This window comes from Haplochromis burtoni, unplaced genomic scaffold, assembly GCF_018398535.1.
Source record: "Haplochromis burtoni strain Fernald_Lab_line unplaced genomic scaffold, NCSU_Asbu1 Contig_594, whole genome shotgun sequence".
NCBI classification, from domain to species: domain Eukaryota; kingdom Metazoa; phylum Chordata; class Actinopteri; order Cichliformes; family Cichlidae; genus Haplochromis; species Haplochromis burtoni.
The window spans coordinates 95303-121856 of record NW_024582955.1 but is presented as its reverse complement, the minus strand read 5'-3'; the positions used below and the strand labels follow the sequence as shown (position 1 = coordinate 121856).

General features: G+C 46.6%; 3 protein-coding genes across 3 annotated transcripts in view; 1 reads left to right on the top strand and 2 right to left on the bottom strand.

Annotated features, from left to right (window-relative positions):
* The window catches only part of asah2 (N-acylsphingosine amidohydrolase 2), a 13476-nt gene extending 11226 nt beyond the window's left edge, over positions 1 to 2250 (top strand). The window contains 5 exon segments of the mRNA XM_042214607.1: positions 47 to 142; positions 769 to 918; positions 1016 to 1072; positions 1186 to 1274; positions 1928 to 2250. Coding sequence (XP_042070541.1) covers positions 47 to 142; positions 769 to 918; positions 1016 to 1072; positions 1186 to 1274; positions 1928 to 2126 — 591 coding nt within the window. The 3' untranslated portion in view covers positions 2127 to 2250.
* A 55-nt stretch (positions 2251 to 2305) lies between these two features.
* On the bottom strand, positions 2306 to 11719 carry LOC102291320 (protein FAM13C). Its single transcript, XM_005948479.3, has 11 exons — positions 10649 to 11719; positions 9313 to 9625; positions 8585 to 8720; positions 8397 to 8478; positions 8112 to 8172; positions 7829 to 7949; positions 5351 to 5434; positions 5143 to 5238; positions 4688 to 4899; positions 4049 to 4150; positions 2306 to 3907 (listed from the first exon to the last, which is right to left on the bottom strand). Exons 1-11 carry the CDS (start codon positions 10860 to 10862, stop codon positions 3790 to 3792), a joined length of 1539 nt encoding a protein of 512 aa, XP_005948541.1. The 5' UTR covers positions 10863 to 11719; the 3' UTR covers positions 2306 to 3789.
* Positions 11720 to 13021: 1302 nt separating this feature from the next.
* The window catches only part of prkg1b (protein kinase cGMP-dependent 1b), a gene marked incomplete in the record, with an annotated part of 83605 nt that continues 70072 nt past the window's right edge, over positions 13022 to 26554 (bottom strand). The window contains 9 exon segments of the mRNA XM_014329643.2: positions 13022 to 16441; positions 17430 to 17496; positions 17636 to 17698; positions 17775 to 17897; positions 17976 to 18139; positions 18263 to 18404; positions 18715 to 18804; positions 19276 to 19415; positions 22843 to 22939. Of these exon segments, the coding sequence (XP_014185129.1) occupies positions 16343 to 16441; positions 17430 to 17496; positions 17636 to 17698; positions 17775 to 17897; positions 17976 to 18139; positions 18263 to 18404; positions 18715 to 18804; positions 19276 to 19415; positions 22843 to 22939 (985 nt within the window).

Below are 26554 nucleotides of genomic sequence, written 5' to 3'. Positions count from 1 at the left end.
GGACATTTAGCAGGGTGGAAACTTAGTCGGATTGTCTATTTTTCAGGTGCAGCGGTATGAAGGCGCTTCAACCATATACGGCCCGCACACGCTCAGTGCCTACCTGCAGAAGTATCGAGGCCTGGCCCGAGCCATTGCTCAGGTGTGAATGGATGGATTACACCTTTCATCAGCATTCATGAGCACATTGGAAACACGGGGTCACGTTTCCCTCAGAACAGTTAGTGAAAGAAAACGAGGTCAGCCCACAGAGCTCAGTTTAAACAGCAGATTTTTCACCAGTTTATCTGAAACGAGCTGCAGTGTGAGACCGACTCTCTCTCTGCCAGAGAAACACGAGCAGAAGAATATTTCATCACAGGAATTATTCTGTAACGTTGCTTACATGTTACTTACTCTAGACAAAAGAAAATCACAGGAAAATCTTTTCCAAATATAAAGATGATGGAGATAAAACATGAAACTGAACCAAAGTCAGACGGCTAAACGTCCGTCAAACTCATATTCTGAACATGTTTTACTTCATGTGAGGTGGAAACACATGAAACAGTGAAAAGGTTCCATCAGTCAGGACACATTTCGCTGCGTGTTGTACTCGTATAACTCGCATGTGACACATAAAGACTCCTGAATGAATGAATGAGGTTGCAGCAGAAATATTTCATAAAGCCAGGGCCAATCGGATGCAAACAGTCAACAGCAGACCCTCACTGCAGTGTGAAGCCAATCCTATGTAACACTGCTTGCTGACATTAATTGTGTTTCCAGGACAGAGTCTCAGAGCTGCCAGCCGGCCCTCAGCCTCCCTTCTTCACAGAGAACCTCTTTAATTTTGTGCCCCTGGCGCTCTTTGACAGAAAACCTGAGAATATGAGCTTTGGAGACGTCCTGGAGCAGGTTTACCCCGTTTATAGACAGGTAGGAAACACTCTGTGTTCCTCAGGGTCCACGCTGATGCCGCCGCTCTGTGTGCATGTGGACAAAACGAGTCTTAAATATTTAATGTGGTTTTCAGGGTGATGTTGTGACTGTCACGTTTGTAGCAGGAAACCCGAGAAACTCTGGAGATATTGTAAGAACTCTTCTTCTTCATCCACCTGTATCCTAGTGTTTCAGCCACTGTTAGCTTAGCATTGTTAGGATACTTGAAACGTCTTTCTGACCTCTTCCTCTCGTTTGTTGCAGAGGGATAAAACTTTTGTCACTGTTGAGATTTTTGACAACAGAACAGAAACCTGGGAGGTTGTCCACAACGATGCATCATGGGAGACCAGGTAGATTAATGTGTAGCTGTGCATCTCAAAAATCTGATCAGGATTTTAAAAACAACAAAAAAACCTTCTTCTGTAATTTTATTTAAAAAAAAAAGGTCGACAGCTCGTGAAAATCAGCAAAAACCAGATTTTTAGAATATTTCCTTTGGTCAAAAAAGGATTTGCAGACAGAAATGTCCAACCTCTCTTAAGCACGTGTATTTATACACTCAGTACTTGGTTTGAGTACCTCGTCAGCCTGCGGTGCTGCTGACGGGGTACTGAAGCTCGGGTTGCTTTGGTTGGAGCTGGTCGAGTGTTTCTCGTCCACTCCAGACTTTCTGATTGTGTCTGCAGGGTTCAGGTCAGGTGAGTTTCCTGACCAATCAGAAACACTAACAATATCATCAAGCTATTTGATAGTATTGGGCACTGTGAGAAGGTGGAATCGGCAACCAGTACCAATACCAGCAGATGACCCGGCACCTTTGTCTACCTGTAGGTTAAGTGTCCTCTCTGAAAGAACACAAAGTCTAAATTTTCTGGAACCTGGATTTCTGATTTTCACGAGCTGTAATCACAAAACATACAAACAGAAACTAAAGTCAGGTTGCAGACGTTCCTCTTTTAACTCAGGGTCCTTTGAGGAGTTAAAGTCGCTTGTCTTGCTGCAGGTTTCACTGGCTGAAGGGGTCAAACCGGGAGAGCAACGCCACAGTGGAGTGGCAGATTCCCCCGACGGCCTCGGCGGGCTCCTACAGGATCAAACACTTTGGCCACTACAAAGAGCTGAAAGGCCTGCAGCCGGTCATAACGCCGTACGAAGGCTCGTCGGACGTCTTCGCGGTCACCGCCAGCTTCTACTACGAGTGAAGCGGTTTGAGACGGCACGGCCGACCACCGTCCAGCGCCAAGTCCTCCAGGACTCATCAGATTTTGAGAGGCTGCATGTGCCGAAAAATAACTCAGACTATATGTGAAATCCAAATAAAGCGTTTAAACGTTCTGTGTGAAGGTTTGCATCACTCTGTGAGAGACAAAGAGAAACCGACACAAACATTTGGAGTCGCGTTGGTAGCAAAAATATTTATTCAGTATTTGTCTTTATAGATGCTTTTCAACCAGGACTGCACAACACGGGACAGAGTTGATGACCACAGCAGAGCCTGTGTGTCTAACGTGCACTCAGCGTTCAGAGCGGGAGGTTCAACCTCAGCCGGCTTTAAGATTCAAACGACAACATTAACACGATTCACCAGAGACGTCGGGGAAACACAGAACATCTCACGTTTCAGGAGAAGTGTTTGGAAAGGCTGGATTCTGCTCTGAATACTGACCTTAAATCCCGGGAACGCCGCCGACATGCTGAGAGTGTAACGTGCAAAACATCAGGAAGCTTTTCGCTCGGTTGTTCTGAGAGTTTCCTCGAACGCACACGGTGGGGTTTCTTCTGATGTTAAAGAGCGCTGCAGTTTTCAGCTACTTGCCCTGCAGGCTCTCTTTTCTACAGGAGCTCCGCCTGCACCGCCTGCATGCGCCTGCACGCGCCTGCACCGCCTGCATGCGCCTGCACCGCCTGCATGCGCCTGCACCGCGACAGACTCCAGCAGCGACCCGTCGCTACAACAGCAACCTGAAAAAACTTAAATGTCCTTTTTCAGCATAAAGCGCTCTGACTTAAATACATCTGCACCGGCACGAGTGACGCCTGAACGTCCCGCTTCAGTGACGCAAACGCTTCATTTCCTCCGTCTCCACGGCAACACACACCAGATGTCAGCCAAACTGACAGAACAAAAGAAACCAATGAAATGAGAAGATTCCGTGTGCGCTCACCAAAAATGGCCGCGCGCGTTTAACTCTGTGAACTTAACCCGAACACGTTTTGGTAGCTTCAGTGCTAAAACTCATCATGAATGATTGAAAAGTCGCGTTCAGCAGCGACTCCGGGTCTCCTGGTGGTGTCGACCTGTACAGCCTCCACCTCTGGACGAACATGCAGTTTGTAGCTCTGACGTGCGATCAGGCGCGACGACACGCTGAAAGATTGACTAGATTTCGCCTCCAGAGAGACGTCGTTTTCCATTGTTTGATTTCAACACGTGTTGAATTCACTGAGCTCAGCACTAATATCAATAAAATCATTTGATTATTAAATATTTCAAGTGGAGTTTCTGCAAAACACCATAAAGCAGAAGAACGCGGTCGCTTTAAACAGCTGATGTTTTGTCTCGTGACGCCGGCTAAACTCCGCCCTCCTGGTTTGTGTCCAATGAGCATGTTTCAGGAGGTTTCTGCCGTCTTTCAGCGCCGAGCTGCTGTTTGTTGATCTTATTGCTTTCCTGAGTGTGTTTCACATGGTTAACAAACACACACTTTGTGATTTTTAGCTTCCTCCACTATCGCCACAGCTTCCACCTGGACTCGAGCACATTCAGTTTATATGAAAAAGCTCAACGTGTGAGGAAAACGAGTTTCACGAGTTTCCCTCCGGACTGGGAGAAGTGATGCTGGCTCGGTTTAACTCGGGTTTTCCTCACATGGCGACTTCCTGTTTGCTGAGGAGGACTTCCAGCAGGCGCAGTTTGGCTTTCAGCTGTTTGTACTCCTGGTACTCCTCCTTCATCGGAGTTCGGTCCTCTTTCTGGCAGATTCTGTCCAACAAGCACAAATGACAGGAAACACAGGAGCGAGTTAACGAGGTTGCTGCCCGCACACGTCGCTCGTATAATCATCGAATAAAACCAGCTGCCGCTGCGTTAAAAGCTCCTGTTGTTAGTAAAGTTTGTGCTCACCTTCCGGTCTGTCGATAAAACTCGTCCTCGAACTCCTTCAGGACTTTCCGCCTCGCCTTCTTCTCGGCCCGGGTCTCCCGCAGACAGTCCAGCAGCTGAGACCTGGACCCAGGAACAGAAACTGAAAACCGGCCGCCGAGCGATTTACTGCACACGAAAGATGGACGCGGCTCCGTTGAGGTGTTTCATGGCCAATCACGCTCCTCTGCTTCAGATCAGCTGAGCAGAGGAGTCGCCCCCTGCTGGTCATTAGACAGAGTGCAGACTTTTCAGAAGGAGCTGCGTCCATCTTTTATATACAGACTGTAGTAGCGCCATGCTGCAGGCTGACTGTGAGGACCCTGAGCTCAGGCTGGCAGGCGCAGTTACACCTGCAGGACTCGTCGTCTGACCGCAGCACGTCCACGTAAACATCGTGTCACACCAAGCTGCAGGAGCTGCACAGACCAGCTGCAGGTGAGCACTCAGACGTGTTTATTGCGCGTTTGTCACGTTTCATGAGCTGCTGAGTAGAAACTTCCTGTTAGCAGCCGTGTAACAGTAAAAGGTCAGATGCGTTGGGACGCACCGGACGCGTCTGTGACACCGGCTCGGGTCACAGACGGTTCAAAGCCTCGCCGCACGTCACTTTTCACCCACCTGGAGGCTTCGTGCAGGTTCGCTGTGGTGAGAGCATCTTGCTGCCGGACGGCTTTCACCTCGTCTAATGGCGACACGAAGGCCGGGTCGCTGTCCCGGTCGCTGTCTTCCTCGCCGGCTGCTGGTTGGGCCGGTCTGCGCGGCGGCGGGACAGGAAGCTCATCGACGGCCAACGAACTCACGCAGTCTTCATCAGAACCATCCTCTTCCTCCTGAGACAGAAACAGAGCGTCCTTGTACCTAAACGCCATCAAGCTTTAGCTCTTATGTAAAATCATCTCCACTACATAAACAACTCAAAGCTGCTGTTGTCACAGTGAGTTTGTCCTGAAGGTGGCGCTGCAGCAGGGGGACGATAAACCCACGTTTCCGTTTTTCTCTGACGAAACTTTGTTTAGTTCGCACGTATGAAATCGCTGCTGCTGATGTTAAAGCACGACAGGTGTGCGTCTTACGATAGTGCTGATGGTGGGGCTGGCACACAGCAAGTGTTTGATCATCTGGTAGCGGTCGTACAGAGGCTTCACCAGGTTCTTCTCCTGCTTCGTTCCCTGGGACACAACAAAGTGTCAATAAGCTCCTCTCGTGGAGTTGGAGAATAAAAACACGGCGTTGGAAACGAGGGGCTTCGATCCTGCTGGGTGTGTGTGGGGGAGGACTCACCGGCCGGCCGTGCAGACTCTCGAAGTACAGCAGACATTTCTGCAGAGTGATTTTCTCCAGCACCATCTGAGCCTGAGTCATCTCCTGCACACAGTCCAGAGATGGCACCACATACGTCTGATATCAGAAAATTGGATATCTGCTGATACGGATGTGAACCTGATATAGTTACAATCAATAACGCTGTTTTTTCATGCTCCAGTTTAAGAAACAAAACATTAAAGCTGTTCTGTTATAATTTTATTAAACAAACATACGCTGCACCCAAAGTACTTCACAGTTCAGCCAAACTGATGTTTGTATTTAAACTTGAAGGACTTAAAGTAAAATTCAAAAAGTCATTTAAATGCAATTTAATGCAGATTTCAAAAACTTTGTTATAAACTATGTTTACACTCAAAAACTTCAAATATTTTTGAAGTTTCAAATATTTGAAGTTTCAAATATTTTCACTTTTATACTTACAGCTGAACATAAACAGAGTTTAAAGCCAATAAACAAACACACTCATGCTTGATCAGGATGATGTCAGTGTTTCTATCACCTTTAACCTGAGACTGAATTTTGTGTCATTTCTGTACAAAACTAAAGACTGAAAAAAGTGTTTTTCATAGTTTTTTCGAGCCATGAAACTGGCCAGGCGTCGTGCCGGTTTGTTTCCCCTGCGCGGGGCGCACACGCCGGGCTGTCCAAACAGGACATTCTTGATTTTTAGTTCAGCAACACTCCTCCTGAAACTTTGGAGGTTTGAGCTCTTTGTACAGCAAAGTTACAGGAGGATAAAAATCACCATCAGTCGTTTGGTAAATAATCCCGTCACGAGAGAACAACAAATATATAACTTCCTGTTGTAACCCTCAAACTGAATGCTAATGTAACGACACTACTTCCACATCTAATAGAGATGTGACGTCATTCAGGGGTAAAACCGCAAAGGATTGTGGGTACGAGTGGTAAGCGGTACTAGCGCACGCAGGCTTTCACGTGAAGACAGTCACACAGCGATAAAAAGAAACAAAAAATGTCAAGAAGCTGTTGTGTTATTAGCTGCAACAGCCGGTCGCATGACAGCCACGGGAAGCCGACGGTAAAGAGATCGTTGTTATCGGATTCCGTCGTGGAAGAAAAATTGTTCAAACCGAGTTTCCGAAGTAACAAAGAGGCGACGGACGGCCTGGATTGCAGCCGTTCGAAGAGCAAATATAACGTCCCAGAACGCTCCAGCTCACAGGTCAGTCTGCTCCAAGCATTCCCACAGAGGTCAGTCTGCTGTTGTAGTTATTACGTCGTTTATCATAATTGGTGATGTAGGTTACAAATAAGTCTTAATTTGAATTGAATTCGTTGCTTTTCTGCTTTGTTCATGGTGGCTTTGCGGGCTAATGTTTGTTGTGCTTTGTAGGAAAAGCAGCCTACAAAATGCTGGGATGCGATCCAGACTGGGCCCCTCTATCAGCCTGGGTTTCAAGCTGCTACCACAGCCAGATCTGATTGGTTAAGAGAGAGAGCGAGATCAAAACAGCCACGTCTGCATATATGTGCCCAAGTGTTGTATGAAGCAAGTGATGAATAACTGTCTCAGTTTGTTGTTTGATGTTTTGTTTTTGCATTGTTGATTTGTTTTTCAGCGAAGCAGCTAATAAAGCTGATGGATTTTTACAATGTTGCCTCTTTGCTGTGAGATTCTGTAACAGAATGAAACAATGATGCCAGTAATAAATAAAGACAATGAATTGAATGAATTACCAAACCTGAAACGACACATAGATGCGTTGGCCTGTAACAGCAGCTGTGAGATGGAGTCGTCCAAACCACCAAAGTAAACTGGAGCTGGGCTTGTTGCAGGATCTGATGTTACTAAACATGTTGTGAGTGTGTGCGCTCTCACTTAGGACCATATAATAATAAATGTGTGCGTGATGAAAGTTGTGCAGCACGCTGACGTCCTTACTCCACTCTGTGCTCGTGTGGGTCTGACCCTTTCACTCCTTTGATTTCTTCCTCGTACTTTCTTTGACTCTTCGTCACGTCTGTCTTCGTGCGGAGCTGCCGAGTTCTCCGTCGTTTTGTACAGAACTGTTTTTGGGGCAAATAAAATGCAAGTGGGGATTAAAACTGCAGAATTAATGGTTACCGGTGCTGGAAATGCTGGCGCTTGATGCAGTGTTTTGATTTTGTTGCCACTCGTACCCACAATGCAACGCGCGAAAGTCACGTGGTCTGTCGATCTCTACTGTCTGTAATGGAGGCGGAGTTCCTGTTTGTGATATTTATTGGATCAGGTTACATTTTTATTTCTCCCCGATATCCGATCCAGTCATTGAGGCCAGGATGGGACCGGATCCTGTATATGGGACTGGTTAACCTCTAACAGAGTCGAGTCTGTGCGCGTGATAACGAGCATTCAAAGTGAAACAAAATGAAAACTGATTCCTTTGATGAATCGAAGCGTTCGCTCACGCAGAGCCGAGCACCGACCTTCATGTTGTCAGGGAGACCCAGCGCCTGCCTCTTCTCTCTCAGCCGCCTGAACAGGGACTCCACCGTTTCCTCCAGAGCCGGTTTGTGCTCCGACGCCCCCTGCTGCCCCGCGCCGTACCTGCAGGATACAGGCAGCCGTCACTGAAGCACCAAAGCCTGCAGTTCCTCTAGCATCCAGCAGAGGCAGCACGTTAAAACCTTCCAGCTCTGCTGCAGTAACTCTGCGCACAAACTACTCGAACAGTTACTGAGTCAGCACAGGGTTAGTGAAGTCGGTTACCTGCAGACGTCTGCGCTTTCCTGCTCCTTCGACTCGAACACCGACTGCCTGAGTCTCAGCTCTGCAGAGGAAACACAGTCACACATTACCATGAACCAGTTTAGCAGTCAGTGAACTGAAACCAGAAACACAGAGGTCACAGTTTTACTGTCAGTTTGGCAGGAGCCTGATCGCAGCTCAGCTGATGAGCACGTTTACTGAGACTCCAGCTGCTGCTGTCAAACACGTGGCTGCAGCCTGCGCCCACAACAGACGCTGAACCTGAGCCGAGCCTGCGACCGTCACCTTTGAGCTGCTTGCGAGCCTTGGCCAGTTCGCCCATCACTCGGATCATCTCCGGGTTCGAGTACTTGTCGTTGTGGGACGGCTGAAACAGAAGACGACAGAAATCAAATGATGCAGTAAAGAGCGATGACGTTTACGACTCTTTAACGCTGTGCCGTGAGTCTGACAGCGCCCCCTCCTGGATCTACCTTGTAGTTCATCTCCTGCTCAAACTGGTCCTCAAACCTGCGGACCTTCTTCTTCAGGGTCTGGATGTGTCTCGTGAGGAAGGGCACGGACGAGGGACGCTCGCCCTCCGAGTCCTGCGTCCTGTCGCCCCGACACCTGAACACAAACACAGCGCTCAGATTCAGCAGGCGGGCATCATCGGGTACGAGCACGCCACCACCCCACAGGGATATATCCAGATATATTTATCAAAGAGATTTAACATTTTTAAGATTAGCAGGACACACGCGGCTTTGAGCCTGAACGCGGGAACCGTCACGTTATCCAACGCCAGCGCGTCACAGACACAGACAGGAAGTAGCTGTCGGTGAAACAACAAAGACGAGAAAACTGGGTCACAGCTTCAGGCAGTGGCTCACAAACCGAAGACGATGATGATGAAGGACGGATTATATAAGCCGCACTAATGCAGGTCAAACACAAACCACTCCACTGCACTCTCCCCGCCAATCACATGACATCGAGCACAAAACAGCTTCAAGCAGCCTGAAACTGGAAACCAGAGCAAAGAGTCCAGTTGGTCCTGGAGCCAGGACCACCAGGGTCCAGATCCAGGACCACCAGGGTCCAGATCCAGGCTGTGCAGCACGCGTGGAACCAGACATAAACTACACAGACATCATTTAAAGGAAAACAAAGCAGGAAGTCCAGATGAACATCAGAGCGCCCCCCTCAGAGCAGCACTCACAGGATATACTGCTGGCTGCACGGCGGCGACGGGGCGGAGTCCGGGTCCGAGTTAAACCTCTGACATGGGCTGGAGCAGCGGGGGGAGGGCAGGGGGCTGGCGCCTCCTGCCAGCAGCTGGAGGAGAGCTCCGCCTCCATCTGAGCCGTGTCCACCTTCACCTCCGGGGCTGCTCCTCTGAGGAGAGTAGGGGGAGTGGTGGGGGCTCGGCGGCGTCACTACGTCGGGGGTCGGGGGCTGCTGGCCGGGGTGGATGGCGGTTAACGGCGGGTGTCGCGGGGACTGTGGCGGTCTGGTCAGGAACGTCAGCAGCTCTGCAGACACACAAAACACAAACAGGTCAGCCTCCTCCTCCCAGCAGTGCTGCCAGCTTACAGTAACTATAATTATCTCTAAATTGCTTTATATACCACATGTATGTAAATATATATCACTGCAGCCTAACCCTGAGCAGCTGTGGGAACAGTTAGCTAATCGAACACTGATCCAGTTTTACCTTCAGCCGTGTTTCAGTGAAGCTGAACTCTCTAATTCTGTGACATCATACAGCTGATACCGTCCTGCTGACACAATCCTACCCGCTTATACCTTTACAGCTGTTTTAGGCCAACGACAGGAAGTTAACAGGTTAGTTTCCGTGTTTAGAGAATCAGGACAGGAAGTTCAGAACATCAAAACTCTGTCACACCGATTCATCGACGGCGCGCTCCATCACTGCGTTGCTCCTCTGTGCTGTCAACGGTCATCATCACTCCAACAAGGGTCCGAATGCCAAAGCTCAGTCTGCTGCCTGTTTCTATTGTTTCCAGCGGATTCAATAAAAAGTGTTTGAAACTCGGAGAATGCCGAGAAGCCTGCAGCTGCCGAACAGTCAAAATGACTAAAATAACACTCTCACCACTGCTACGACCTTCCAGGACCTCTGGACCCAACTGAGAACCACATGCAGCAGAGGTGTCAAACATAAGGCCCAGGGCCCTGAATCAGCCCGCTAAAGACTCTAAACCGGCCCACTGGATGTGAGGGAATGATGGATGTTTGTATTGCTCTAAGTTTTACAAGCTCCATTTTTCACTATTGACTGTAGAAATGAAGTTTTTGTGCAAACGTCTCTGTAAATTCACAGAAGCTTGTTTGTAATAGCAGCGTGCACAGACACACACACGCACACAGTGTGTGAACAGTTATCTCAGCTAATGCTTCGTGTGCAGGTAAACTGGAAGGTGTGTGTGTGTGTGTGTCTGCGTACAGGGTCTGGATCATCTCCAATGATAACACACACACATACAAAACAACAGTTTATAAACACACACACACAGACTGACAGGTGTGTGTACCTGGCGGGCTGTTCTCGTCTGCAGGGACGCCGTGACAAAGCGCCAGCGTCTTCGCCTCCTTCCCTCCGAGCTCGGCCCGACCACGGGGGCTCTTCTGCTCCTTGCTGCCCAGAGGAGGGGGGCTCTCCTCGGGGGATGACCCCAGCGATGTCCCCCCCTCCACCTCCAGAGCCTGGAGCTTCTGCAGGGAACTCTGCAGGCAGAAGCAGAACATGCCAGACACGCTGGTCCAGAGATTAACCAGGTTCCAGGCGCAGTGTGTCTGTGTGTGTTTGTGTGTGTGAGGTGAATGTAGGGCAGTGAGGCACTGTTACAATGAAAGACTCCAGATATTAGCCAGATCTCTGATACGTCACATGTGGAAGCACAGAGCGGGGGATTAGTGTTCAGGAAACAGTCTTATCCCACAGTTTTAAAGCATAAGTCAATGAGCCTCCCTTCCAGGAATTACACCAGCACCATCCAGAAAAACACGTCTCCCTCCAGCTCTTCCAGATATTAGTCACGTACAGACAAATGCACACACTCTCCAGGAGCTAGCCAGTGCAGGTGAAATCCACCAGCATGCAGAAATATTCACTCCGCTGATTCTCTCCCACTCCAGGAATTAGCCATCCCCGGGTGGACGCCGCTCAGCAGTGAGAGACCTGCAGGACGGGTTTGAATCTTCATCCTCTGCCTCTGCACGTTCACTGATGATGATGATGCTGGTATCCTCCCTCACTCACTCCGTCTGCAGCTCTCGCCCTTCCTCCCTGCTTGGATTACTCATCCTCAGGCTCGTGAGGAGAGGAGGGAGCAAGGATGCAAGAGGAGGAGGAGGGGGAGAGGGATGTCTGCCCTCTCTCTCCCCCTGAGGAGGAGACGGCTGGGTGAGAGACATCTGAAGACAGGAGGAAGCCGCTCTCTCTCTGGTCATGAGGCTTCTCCCGCATCGGTGGGGGAGGGGCTTCCTGCTGACATCATCGTGTGTGAGTACGTGTTTAATTCTCATTCATAAAAACAGGAGAGGAGGAGCAGTTACGTGCTTCTCCTCACACATCCAAAAACTGAACACGCAGTGACACGTCCCCACAGCGTTTCTATGGAAACACTGCATGCTGTACGAGTTTGACGTGTCAGGCGCTCACACCGCGACCGTTTACAGACTGTACATAATAGACGGAGGCTCGTCAGCCTCTTCCTGTATCATCCTGCATCCATGGCGACACCTGCCAGTAACAGAGGCCACGCCCCCAACAATTGGAAACTTTAAACCGGTGAGTAAGTCATATGTAGGGGCTGCGTGCCACCTGCGCCCCTACATATGACAGAAGTAGCCCCACAGGTGACGTGTTTCAGCCTGTGACACACGCGGGAACGAAACAGAGGAGACTAACATGGTCACTGGCGCGAGGAATACACGCACGGTCGTGAAGCGTTCGCAATTATTTATTTATCGGTCATTTTAAAATGTCATTCATAAAATGTATTATTCGTTATTTTTGTCATGATCTGGTGAAACAGCGCCCCCACCCAGGCATTCTGTTCACTTCAGGCGGAGAGTGGTACTGCAGCGCTCTCCGTCCACATCGTGTAGACGGGAGAAGCGGGAAAACGCGGGGATAAAATGGCAGCTGTATTTACAGAGGAGCTCTCAGATGGATGATGTGTTGGCCGAATTACAGAATATGACCTAATACTTCCAGAAAAGCTCGTGAATCTCATTTATTTTTTACATCTGCTCAGAAACCCGCGCCCGTGCCTTTCACTACGCCGGCTTTTGAGCGGAGTTCCGCTGATACGGCCATCATCAGCTCACAGAGGAGAAACGGCGGGAAGAACGGTACTGTCCTTCAAATTAAAAGTCGCCAACTCAACAATTTTCAATTTTCTACCGACATAAAGTCGCTGATCAGCGGGGTTGTTGGATCATGTCACGTGTTTAATATTTCATACTGATTAGAAATCTGACTGCTGGAAGAAAACAAATCTACAACCTCAGGCGACAACACCCGGAGGTTGTTTCAAAATAAAAGTTGCAAACCCATCTCTTTGCTGTTCAGTTTCTGAGGTCTGTGGTTCGAGTCCGTCCTTCCAGCCCTGCCTTTCCTGACTTGTGATTTTAGGATGATATTTAATAATTAATGATGAATTTATTTTGGCTGCGATCAATAATTCAGCACTGTTTCACTAAAATCCATCTAGTTATTGTTCAAAGCAACAAATGTTCAGCTTCTTCACATTATAAATGTTACCTACATTTTTAAATGTGTATTTTAACTAATGACCTTTGCTGTTCATACATTTTATTTTGTCTTCCTCGTGCTTTGTAAATGTGATCTCTACCTGAATGTAATTCTCACTTTAAATAAAGATGTAATTTAACCCTGGATTCACATGTAGTATTCTTAATTGTTCATGCTCAGAACTTTGCGATAACTGCCATGATGCCACGTCTCGCTTGGAAATCTCGTCTTAAGGGTGTCATGAAGCGCTACACTTGAAGGCTCATTTACCCCGGTGTGGACTCACAAACACACAAGCACCATTGCGCCTCCTTCAGGTGTTTAAATGCACCAGTACCTGTGCACCCTCCTCACACTCCCATATTTCATGTTAATAATATATTTTATTGTGTTGTGGGCTGGAACAACATCAGAATTTTGAATGTCATTTGTCATTGCTTCATTTTATAAATAAAAAACAGAAACGTTGTTTTTTTTACAGCTTTTATTTTTTTAAACAGATCGAGCAGCTTTGGCAAAGAGTTTTTCTGTTAACAGTCATCACCGTACAGCTTTTTCCACTGAGAGACGGAAAGAGTCAGAAGGCTTCTTCAGCTACTGCAACAGCCACTGTAGCAAAGGTAATAATAACAATAATAATAATAATAACAAACAACTGAAAACATCATCAAAACACAATATCCCCAGTATATACAAATAAACCAATGACACTTGAGCTTCATCACACAAACACAAAGCATCATGACTTTGATATAAACATGAATATTTCTCCTTCTGGTCCAAATACGTGTCTTATTTGTTTTGTGCATTTTATTGTCGTCGGACTCTGATTGTCCCCATCAGGAGTATTTTAGCTCTGTCCAGCAGATGGAGCCAGTCAGTCAGAGGAAACAGATATTTCTCCGTTTTGAGTAAAGTATGACCTGTGATTGAAAATTCTAGTTTGAGGTTTTTAGACTATGAAGTCGTCCTCCACTTCAAACTACTCAGATATAATAGGAAATTAATGATAATTAGCGAGGCTCGTAGGTGGTGTTGTTCTCCACATCCCAGAAACCATCAGTGAGGTCTCCATCCCTCACTGGACTCCCACCTTCATGTTTTTCCACTGGAATATTTGCTGGAAAAGCCCAGCACAGGCTACTTTGTGGAAGTCTGACTGTGTGCTGCCCTCTGCTGGTGAAAACTGAACATACTGTTGTTGTCATGCAGAGCTCACAGACGTCACATCACTGATCATTCTACAGAAAAACCACAGCGAAATCCGACTGCTGAAGATAAAGACTTCATAACAAACTGGAGACTGTTAGCTGCTTTTACAAAAGGCCACAAAAACACGTCATCAGTACAAATTTAAATTACTGCAAATTTGATCTTTTCATCTCATGTTTGGAAGCAAACAAACTGCAGACTCATCAACTCAACAATACTAGAGGTCCACTTTGTGACGGAGTTACTGTCAGCATGAAGACGTAACGGAAGCTATTTTTTCTCCACCTGTCCACCGCCAAGTCGTAGACGCGTCATCCTAACGTGTTCTGAACAAAAAGGTTTTGATGCATTGCAAAAAAATGGAAACACTCCAGAAACCTGCACAGTTTTAAACGTCTTCAGACCAACAGCTCAGAAGAAATCAAAGCACGCTGTCTAATTCATGTCCAAAAAACATGGAGGAAGTCTTGGAAAATTGTTCAAAACATCAGTTCTCATGCAGCAATTCAAAGACTCACAATATAAAGAATGACAGAAAGGAAAGCTTAAAGAAATGTTTGCATCACTACCCCGTTATCCTTTGGGGGTGAAGATCGCTACTACGCCCAGCATTGTTTTCTTTCTATCCATCTTTGGATCTGAAGTTCCAGAAAATGAAACAGGAAGTGAAGGCATCATGGTGACCTCAGGTTTGTGTGTTCGGTCTCAGTTTGTCTTTATTTCACTCGGTGCGGTTCTTCACGCCACAGAGGAACATAACCATCCTCCAGCCCTCTGTGAGGGTCTCCAGAACCTTCCAAATCTACCACCTAATCAAACAGCAAGCAGTAGGAGAGTGATCTCCCCCCTGAGGGGGTCAAAGTTCAACTGTCAGTTATCAAGGCCACTTGAGAGAAGCACAAGTTTTCCACTTGTAGGAAAAGCAGGACTATGATGCCTTCAGTGTCTTCAGGAAGTATGGGAAGGATGACTCGACGTTGTTCTCGGATTGTGAAAGTGATGCTGTCACAGGGGAAGTATGCAGGAGGGCTTCTGGTTTAAGTCCTCATAGGGTAACCTTGTGTTGACGTTACTAAAAGTAATTATCATAAAGAAGTCCTTCGGTTTGTGGAACCACGGAGGACCTGGGGCCTTGGAGAAGTTCCCCACTTTGGTAGGTTGGTAATCTAGCCTTGTTCATTGCTGCCAGAAACACTTTGGGATGATTTTGTTGAACTGTCAAGATGTCAGGTATCTTTGATGAAAGCAGACATCAGATTTATGGTAAACATCACTTCCTGTGAAACGTGTCGGTTGAATGAGGATCCAAAAAGGCCTGTGCTGTGTCACTAACTCAAGGCATTTGTTTTGTCTCTAAGGAACATCCAATTATTTCTTCTGTATTGTGTGGATGAAGTTACTGCACAGTCTTGGCTGCTGTACACAGGCTGAAGGAGCAGCCGGTTAACGTAACGAGAAATTGTCTATGTGTTAATCAAACTTATTTCCTGATTTCAGAGGGCTGAAAGAAGTTGTTTTACAGCAACATATGGGACAGAAACTCTTGCAGCAGTAAACGGCACATAAAGATAGAGCTGCGCAGGTCCTTGACTTCTGTTGGAGGGACATGACCAAAGTTCATCTGTAGCCAAACAAGGAATCAGGCTTCTTTGGGTTCATGAGATATTCAGAGGCATCACTGACTTTTTCTATGCCGCAGATCCTTTTTTGTAGCTGTACCGTTAACCTCCCGGGGTCCCGACAGGTTTCTAAAAGCTGACATCATTTCTGTTGTAAAAGTTAAAAACATGCTTTTATCTATTTGCTGAAAATCACCATCAAAGCAAAAGATGTTTGTAGGACTGACTTCGTGCCCCGAGTGCCTCGAGAAATCATCCTACATTGTCTTAATATGAAAAAAGAACAAACGTGTGATGTTAAGAGGCAGTTTGTTTGATGCCTGAACTGCTTCAGCTTCCTGCTCTCAGGTGTGATGGTGGGTGGGTTCCTCCTGTTAGCAGAGACCAGCTTGACCAGTTCGACCAAGGAAAGGCCTGGAGTCCATTTCCCTTTATGAACTTCCATGCACTAGGTCCTCAAATCCTCAGCGTTTGACTCCTAGAAGTTTACAGCCATGCTTAGAACAACACAATCACTTCAGGTAGGATATTTCACCAAGATGCCCACGCAGCCTTCGTTCAGCCCGCTGAGAAGTCATCGTCTTCTTCATAAAGTGTCAAGCTCTGGGTGTTGGTGTAAACTGATGGCTGCCACTTTAGAAGTCATAGTCCCACCCAGAGTTGTCATCTGGTGGTGGTTCATCCGTGTCTTCAGGGAAACTGTCAAAGTTGCTCGTATCAATCGCAGAGGAGACCTGGACAGAAGGTGAAACAATAAAACCCCTTTAAAACCTGCAGACCGATCAAAGCAAACTTTGTTAAATCAAATGACTTTAACAGTTTACACAGAAGTCACAACTTTACAGGGCTGGAGAGAGAAATCGACGAGAAGCTCGAGGTGACGATGGGGAGGACCTGTTTGAAGCTAAAGGAACTCTTCACAACAGATTTAACGTTGTGCCAGTTTGAATACGTATAAGTTACACCAGAAAAGCCGAGAGGTTCAGTCTCTGGAGCGTGTCCTGGTTCCATCTGGGTTCTTCCCGGTTGGACATGCACCAAATATAAATTTGCCTTCGATTACGTTCCTTCATTCTCTTCAGTACTTTTTGTGAGAGACGAAGAAACAGGAAATGAGAGGAGTAAAACACGAGTAATATGTGCACAAAATGTCAAGACCCAAACTAAAACTGACCTCATGGCTGAGGGTCCATGTAAATATGGAGAGCTGTCCGTTTCACAGTGATGAGATAAACTCACAGGTCCGTTTATTAACTTTCATGGGTGGAATTCAATAATTTCACTTATAAACTTGTTCTAGCAGGGATGGTAATCCCCGTTTTAGTTTGATTCTTTCATTTATTAGAGAATATACCGAAATCATGTCCAACTAAACTTAAGACTTATTTACCAGGGTGTCTTTGCTAAAGTGTTTTTATCTCAGTGAGGATAAAAATGGTTGATTTTAACACTACATACTGAGCCAGTCTACAGCACGAACAACATCAAATCAGATTTTTAGTGCAGGACAGAAGTTGATGATCAGGATTCCTACCAACCTGTCATTGAGTGCCTCTGTGTCCGAGTGAAAACTACCATTGACTAAATAAAATATACATGAAGCAGACTCCCAACATCAGGAGACAATCAAAATAACTTGTTGTTTTAAACTTTAAAAATCAGCAGGGAATCTTCAGGCTTTGACGATTCAAGAAGAAAAAGTGAATTTTTATTTCTACTCACATCTGGTGTGATGGGCGGAGTCAGCGTTCCTTTTCTCAGACCCTCCCAGTTAAAACCTTCAAACCACCTGAGCACGCACACACACACACACACACACACACACACACACACACACACACACACACACACACACAGATTTGTCTCATATTCAGACTGACAGGTCAAAGGTCATCCTCATGAGAATGTTTTGTGAGCAGCTCACTCACTTGTGTTTCTGGATGTCTTTGACTCCATTTTTGAGGTTTCCGAGTCTCTCTGAAGGATTATCCCTGCCAGCACAGCTATGGTTAGATACTTTTCCTGGAGATGAAAACAGTGAATTGTGGCTTAGACAGCGCCCCCTACCTGCAGAGCTTCTTGATGAGACTGGCGGCGTTCTTGGTGATTTTCTTTGGAAACTCGATCATGTCGATGCCTCTCAGGATGACATTGTAGGTTTTCATTGGATCTGGACCTGAAAACGGAGGGCTGGAGACACAAGCAGACACTGAACCACACACACAAAAGCAAAAAAATAAAACGTCCAGCACCGAGTTGGATCTTCACCTGCCGGTCAGCAGCTCGTACATCAGAATACCCAGAGACCAGTAGTCAGCAGAGACGTCATGACCCTTGTTGAGGATGATCTCTGGAGCGACGTACTCCGGCGTCCCGCAGAACGTCCACGTCTTCTTACAAAAACCAATTTTCTTAGCAAAGCCAAAGTCCACCTGAAAAAAACAGGCCGAAGAGCTCTTCACAGTATGTGAATGTGATGACAAATTTACAGCATCCTCCTTTCTGACGCTTACGTCTGATTATTTGTCAAAAATAAGGGAGGTGCTAGTGCGTACCAGCTTGGCGTATCCTCGGCTGTCCAGAATGAGGTTTTCGGGTTTCAGGTCTCTGTAAATGATGCCTTTGGCGTGCAGGTAGGCGAACGCTTCGACCACGCAGCCCGTGTAGAACCTGGTGGTGGAATCTTCAAAGGAGCCCCTGAAACGGAGTTTAAAGAGCTGTGACGGCGCTCTCAGCACGTCCTGAGCCTCTGTGACGACTCACTGACAAGTTTTAAAGGCTGCAATGTGCACGTTTCTTATTTGGGCTTTAGCCAATAAAAGGTTAGACACGATCCTTCAGTCTGAGGTGACATCATCAGAAGTTTCGTCTCATGTTTCACAAATGACGGTGTCATTGATTTTGTTCTAAATGAAGATTTTTTGACCGTTTTGTACTATAACTATTTTACTACATTTTATTAAAATATGTAAAGTTGTACATGATGAGAGTTTAGTGTGACGCGTACCGGTCTCTCAGGATGGTCCACAGCTCTCCGCCCAGACACGCCTCCATCAGCATGTACAGATATTTACTGTCTTTAAAGGTGCGGTACAACCTGAGCACAAAGAACAACAGCAGCTCATCTTTCTGACGGTTACGTTGTGTTTATGTCGGTTTTTAAAAAGCCCACGAACATGAATGTTTTTCCTGGCCAGACTCCAGCCTGTGTTACTTTTTACGAGGCTTCGTCTAGAAGCCAGAAACAGAAAGAAGAAATCTGATTCAACGATTTTATTTTGTAAAACTTTTTTCTCACTGCAAATTTTCCCCTAACCCTAAAGTTTATATATCAAAGAGCATGAATATAAATATTACACAATATTACACCAATGTTAAACTCTGGTCACATGACTTTGATTGGCAGGTTGATGAGGTTTTTTTTGCCTGATACAAAATGTCATAAAACAATTAAGCGTTTTTGAATATTTTACTTAAGAATTCATCTTTGAATTAAAGTATGTATTGCAAAGCATCTTTCATTGTTTCCATCAAACACAAAGCCTCGAGTGACGGTTGTTGTGCCGACCTGACGATGAAGTCCGAGTGCGCCTCGGTCATGATGTGCTTCTCAGAGCGAATGTGCTCCTGCTGCCTCGTGTCCACGATGTGACGCTTCTTCAGGATCTTCATGGCGAACGTCTTTGCCTCTTCGCTCTTCAGCTGCACCTGAATAAACACAACGGGTCCTTCCTTTAAATGCACGCACAGCCTGATCTGGTAAAAACATCTAAAAACACAGGGCGTAAAGAGCTAGCGACGCAGCTAGATACACCTGCATCAGTCAAACCCAGGAAGCTTTATTTTCTAGAGGAGGTCCAACACTTCCAGAGATGGTGACGTACCCTCTGGGCTAAAGTTTAACAAAATGTGGCTAAAGTTAGAACAACTGCGATTCAGTCGCTGTGTATCGCGCCACTTTCATAATATCTCCAAGCTAAAAACGCATGCTACTCTTGTTTTTGTTTTATTTTGAAAAACTTACTGGTCCACAGTCTTGTGCTCTCACATCTCATTTCATGTTTTAGATCATCACAAAATTCAATATCAGACAAAGACAACAGAGCAAATACAACAAACAGTGTTTAAAAGATCTTTTCATTTATTCAGGGAAAAAGTTACCGAAGCACATGGACGTTCATACTGGTAATAACTGGTTGTGCCATGATCGGCAGCAAGAACTGCAATCAAGTGTTTGTGATGTGTGAGTCTTTCTCATCACTGTGGGGAACTTTGGCCCCTCTTGTTGAATCCAGACATTTTGGAGGGGTTTCACGCCAAAACATCTCGTCTGATTTAAGTCCGGACTTTGACTCGGATCAGTGTCCTGCTGCAGAACCAAGTGCTCCTGAACATCACAAAACAAACTGATGGGCGGACATCCTCCTTCAGGGTTTTCTGGTCTGTTACGGCGAGCCGTCCTGGAGCAGAGCAGCCAGACCATCACACGACCACCACGGAGTCTGCCTGCTGCTGCGATGCTCTCTTTATAAAGCACTGTTAGTCTGATGTGACGGGACTCAGATCTTCCAGAACGTTCAGCTTCTGTCTCGTCAGTCCACAGAATATTTCCCAGAAGTCTCGGGAACCATCCAGATGTTTGGTGGCAGATGTGAGACGACTCTGTGTGATGACCTTAGGATACCGTTATACCTTTATTAGTCCCACGTGTGGGAGATTTGTTGTTAAGGCTGCCGACCTCTGCCAGCGCCATCTTACTCTTCTGACCATACAGACATTACACAAACATCACATGGGGAAGACCTCTGACCTTAACTAAGCCCAGTGACGCCTGCAGGCTTCTATTTAAGTGATTTCTTGAGTCGGCTTTCCAAAAAAGGTCACAGTTAGAGGGCACAGAGGGCAGATTTAACGAGGAGGGCAGTCACTTTCAGACTGGTCAGGTAGGTACGAATAAGCTTTATTTAAATCATCATTTAAATCCTGTACTCTGTGCTGAGTCTAGTCTAATATTAAAACGTGTTCGATGGACAGAGTCAGTGTTACAAGTATGCAAATACAAAGACGAGCAGAGGTCCGATACTTTCCCCGCAGCTCTGTCGGGGGTCTGTCCCTCTGCTGGTACATCAGCTCTTCGTTACATGTCAGTAAACAGCGGAGCAGCTGCGCAGCGTCTCTGTGGGGAATCTGTGCCGTAAGCCGACCGCCATGCTCTCGTTGTAAACACCTCGCTGTGTGCTGTTCATAGGCAATGACACAATCCTCTATTCCTGGACCGATTCCTCAAATTACGGTCCTGACTTCTTACTCCGACATGTCTGAGAGGTCACCCCCTCCTCGGTAACCGACACCATCGGTGCTGACGGAGAAACAGCAGCAGCTGGAAGCTTTTTCACTCAGACAAACACAGGAAAACTTCCACTTCTGATAAAGGACTGTTTAGCTGAGCTGCTTCCAGGGTCAGTCGGTCGTTCGTGACTTTAACAGCTTTCAGCCGCTCTGCACTGCTGATGGTTATGTCCCGCTCGTTGCCACTAGCTGCCGTATTTCTGATGGTCTGCTCAGTCGGTGCTGCAGTCACTCGTTGTGAGACTGTTGGAAACTCCGACATGTTGTCCAACCTGTAAACTAAAGTCTTCTAACAACCTCAGGAACAACTGATCTGATTAGTTCTGAAGGACTGAACAGAGTCAGAGTCACAGTGAAGACAACGGTAAACTGAACGTTAGTAAACTGGGGTTCGTTTTCCTCTCTAATGCATCTGTGCTTGGCTGGTTTCAGGCCGTCTGGAGACAGACTGTGGGATGAGGTTAGTCACCGTGGATCCATGTTCCTGATCAGGTCCACGAGAATAAAGTGAAATCGAACACAAACAACTTTTCTGTTCTGATTTACGAGAACTCGCACTCAGCCTAGAAACCACGCAGGTTGTGATAAAACCTGAAGCTGTTTGGTGGGTACACTGATGGCTCTGAGGAGTCACATGATTCGTAGTCTTTGCGGTGAGACAGTCAGGAGGTCGGAGGTCTGCTTTTTCCTTGGAGCAGAGTTACACTCCAAAAATATCCCCAGGGGAACGGTGGGAGACCCTGAATGGGGATTCCTTCCTGCTTTTGGGCAAACCCTCCGCAGGGCTTCCCCTTCGACCTTTAGTACCTTCAGGCCCCGCCTCCTGCAGCAGAGAAACTCGACTCCCTGAGCTGCATTGCACCACCCGCTGCCTCCCGCCCTCCCCCCCTTACATTTTTCCATCACCTCAAACCTTCCCACTATGACCTGTTTTAATCAGATAAAGCTGTGGATGAATTTATGATGTGAGGCGCCCTGAGGCCAGGGTCACATGTTTGATACCTGACAGATTTATTAGGACGGCAGGACGATGGCGACGATGGACAGAAACTCTGAGGTTTCTGTGAACCTGCAGAGCCTGAATCACATGAGGACTGGTGTCCAGTTACCAGCACAGATATTTTACTGGTAAGATACTGCGAATAGCAGAGCTCACACACACACACACACACACACACACACACACACACACACACACACACACACACACACACACACACACACGCAAACGACTCAAGTTTAAACTGATAATCACTCTTAAACTGGTCCTGAATAATCACTAAAGTCTTATAACTAAACCTACCTAAACCTGTTTGCATTATTAGGGGCGTGGCCTCTTTAACTGACAGGTGGATTGTGACACAGGTGCCTGTAGCTGCTAGCTTCACCTGAGCCGTACCTCTGGACTATGTTTGTGCTGTTGGAGCTTTTTTAATGACATCATGTGGCCAATAACATAGCTGCTGTGAGGTCACCGTACTAACAGACCAAATGAAGGCGGAGCTCCAGTTCAGGATTTTGGGGACATCATTGTGATGCAGTGTATGAAGACGATCAAAGCACACGAGCAAGCATTATCTGACAGCTTAGAGCTCCGCCCTCTCGTCCACTTACTGATGGCTCCAAAGAAAAGGCTGACACAAACGTGTAGGTGACATCACAGAAACCATCTTTTTGTTGTGGCAGGCCTTCCACAGTGAGTCTGCATCCACACATTCAGATAAAACTACCTCCGACTCTCAGTGATGCACAGATGAATCTAATTTCCTGAAGTGTCAGATCATACCAGTTCGACGCGTCCGAAGCCTCCGACTCCCAGCGTGTCGATGATGTTGAAGTCAGTGAGTTTCAGACTGGAGAAGAAGGCGTTCTCCGCCTCGTATCTGAAACAAAAACACACATCACTAAACACAGGACATCGATCCCGGGACGAAACACAGCTTTAGCTTCCCATGCTAAATCCTGTCTGGCATTCCCAACAAGGGACATGGTTTTACCTGCAGCATCTGACCACGTGGAAGAACGGGAACTTCTTTGATGTCTGGATGGAGTACGAGATGATGGGGAAGGAGAAAGAGGAGGGAGGAGCAGGGAGGCTGGGGAGCCGCTCTCTCTGCTCCTTCGCTGGGACGGGAATCGGCTCTCTCATCGCCAAACTTTATTTGAACAGTAAATCCACTTGTTCAGGAATGTTGGTTTGGAATCATCCAGATGGCGCTGACGGGGAGTTCGTAAGCTGCCCGACTTCTACCGAGTCTGGAATCTGATGTTGGTGAAACTACAAACGTGTGAACAAACAACTTGTCTTCAGTCTTCACGAGAACGTTCGGCAAAGTGTCCGTAACAGAGCCGTCTCAAAGGAAGAGCTCCACCTCCAGATTACATGGTGAGGACAGGAGCGGGTGTTGGAGGTCCGGTGGTACCACAGGTGTGGAGACTTTGCTGGATCCTCCAGCTCCTCGTGCATCAAGGTTACAAACAAACCTGAACCCTGTAGCACCGCGTGAATCCGAGGATCCCCTCAAAGGAAAGCTCAGCACCTCAGTGGATGACACACACAGATCCAGGATCTGGACTCCAACTTTGTGGCGTCTGATTTTAAAAAGCCCAACTGAGCATGCTCAAAGTGAAGTGTAAGGAGGAAAGCCTCTGAGAGGTCTGTGTCTGCAACGGCCGATCCCGCAGGGCGTAATGAGCTGAGAGGAGAACCTGCAGGAGGACCCTGCTGCTGCTCAAGTATTTTTAGCGCATGGAAACATTGCTGAGAGGTTCGCCTGTAAACGCAGCTCACTTATTAAAGGACAGACTGTCCCAACCTCTAAACCAGAGGACACAAAAGTTTCAACTTCTCAGGTTGTGTAGGCGCTCTGCCCTTCACCTGTGGGGCGAGCCTCGCTCGTCTGCCAGATTTGAATGAAATATGCTTCTGCAGCTGTGCTGTTATGTAAACAGGGGCCTGACTAGTTCCTGGAAGCTGTGGAATCAGATTACGGCAGAAACAGAAGCTGCTGCTGGTCGCTCGGGACGAAACAACGCAAACACTCTAAAATTAGTGCGAGGTCTTAAGTAAGAGATTTACTGTTAGAGCTCGCAGCCAGGTTCAAATCCAGACCACCTTCACCCCGCTGACGTGCCCTTGAGCAGAACACTGAACTAACACACAGGATGAGAAAAGCGCTCAGTTTAAAGTAGAGCTAGTGTCACGCTGCAGAACAAGGTCTTTATAAGTATAACTGCATTTGATCTCTATTAATATTTACAGTATCAATGAATTTATACGATACTTAGCTGTATTTAGTCTGGTAATGGAAAGAAGCACCTTTATTCTCTGATAAGAAGTAAAATAAAAATATATAATGTTTGGTGATTAAACGATGGCGTAAACAGAGGCTGCTCTGCATGAGATAAAGAAGGATTATTTTACTCTGAGGTTCATGCTAAGCTGCTCTCATAGACTGAGAGGAAGCTTAACATCATCTTTAACTCATGGATGCATTCACACATGAAGGGAAACATTTCTGTGGTCTATGATTTTCAGTTTTTTGTACAACTGAAAAAATAAATGAGGTTTTATTGACATTAGCAGTAGAAGTTTTGGACAGACCTTCTCACTTAATGTTTTTTCTTTATTTTTACTACTTTCTACACATACAAACTGAAAACATCAGATAAATCATAAGATATGTGGAATTATGTGGCAAAGACAAAATAATAAATAATTCTAAATATGTCTTATAGTTTAGATTCCTCAAAGTAGACGCCCTTTGCTTTGTTGACAGCGCTGCAAACCCTCGGCCTTCTCTCAGTGAGCTTCATGATGTCGTCACCTGACATGTTTCACCTCACAGGTGAGCCTGTCAGGGTTCATTTGTGGAGTTTCTTGCCTTCTTAATGACGTTGGGGCCATCAGGTGTGATGTGCAGAAGTCAGGTTGGTGCACAGCTGGCAGCCATATTTGACAACATATTATGGAGAGAACCAATCAGCTAAGTAAAGAGAAACCACAGTCCATCATTACTGTAAGAACTGAAGCTCGGTCAGTCCAGAACATTATTAAAACTCTGAACGTGTCCCCAAGTGCAGTCGCAAAAACCATCAAGCGCTACGATGAAACTGGTTCACACGAGGACGCCCAGGAAAGACCAAGAGTCCGCTCCGCTGCTGAGGATACTTTCATCACCAGCCTCAGAAATCACAAGTTAGCAGCTCAGATTAGAGCCCAGAGAGATGCCACACAGAGCTCCGGTAGCAGACACATGAATCAGGCCTTTATGGTCAAACAGCTGCTAAGGGATAGCAACAAGCAGCAGTTTGGACCCAGAAACACAAGGACTGGACGTCCAAGATGGCGCCGGTGTGTGTGCCGTCTGTCACTGCCAGTGTTATGCTTGTTTGTGCTGATTTTATTGACTGTTGTGATAAATGTCAACTCTCTCTTGGTGTATGATCGCCAAACTAGTGGATCTCCGACTTTTTGCCAAAGATCGGGCAATATTGGAGCCGTGTCCCAGCTCCACACCTCTGGCATAAGTGCCGCCAGAGTGGCAGCCTGGCGAAGCTGAAAGTTTCCCCAAGGTGCTGTCTCACGCCCTTATCGAAAAGACAGTGCCGACCTTGTATCTCTCTGAGCTGCTACAGCCTCACACACCCAGCAGGTGCACCTGCTCTCTCAGGTCAGCTGCACCTGCATGCACCCAGGACTGGGCGTAAACCTTGAGGAGATCGTGCTTTTCCTGTGGAACGACCTGCCCTCGGACAGGCCTCTCCTCTGCCTGGTTTGAAACCCACCTCTTCACTCTGACTTGTTGGTTTTTATTTTAGGTGTTTTAGTTGATTCTATGCTGTTTTATCTTGTGTAAATATAGGTCTGTTTTATGTTTTATGTATTATGTGTTTTATTTTTTACTGTTTTGTTTTATTCTATTATTGCTTAACTTGTTTACTGTACAGCACTTTGGTCCTGTGCTAGCTATTTTAAAGTGCTTTATAAATAAAGATGGATTGGTCCAGTGGAAATCTGTGCTTTGGTCTGATGAGTTCAAGTTTGAGATCCTTGGTTCCACGTGCTGTGTCTTTGTGCGATGCAGAAAAGGTGACCTGCTGGTCTCTACACGCACAGTTCAATCATGCGTGTAGCGTGTGCAAAGCAGTAAGCGCGGCTGTTTTGAAGACTCTGAGATATAAAACATGTTTTGTTCGCTCATAATTCCACATGTGTTGATTCAAAGGTCTGATGCCTTCAGTGAGAATCTGCAACGTGAACAGTCATGAAAATAAAGACAGAACATTAAATGTGTCCAAACCTCTGACTGCTGCTGAACGACGCCAAAGCACAACAACAGTTTATAAAATCCAGCAAACGTGAGCAAAGTTTTACTTAAACAGAAAACGGAGAAATGTACGCAGTGTTTCTATGGTAACAGCAGCCATGGTAAACAGCCATGACTGACAGCAGCACACCTGTGTGTGTGAGTCTGTGTGTGAGTCTGTGTGTGAGT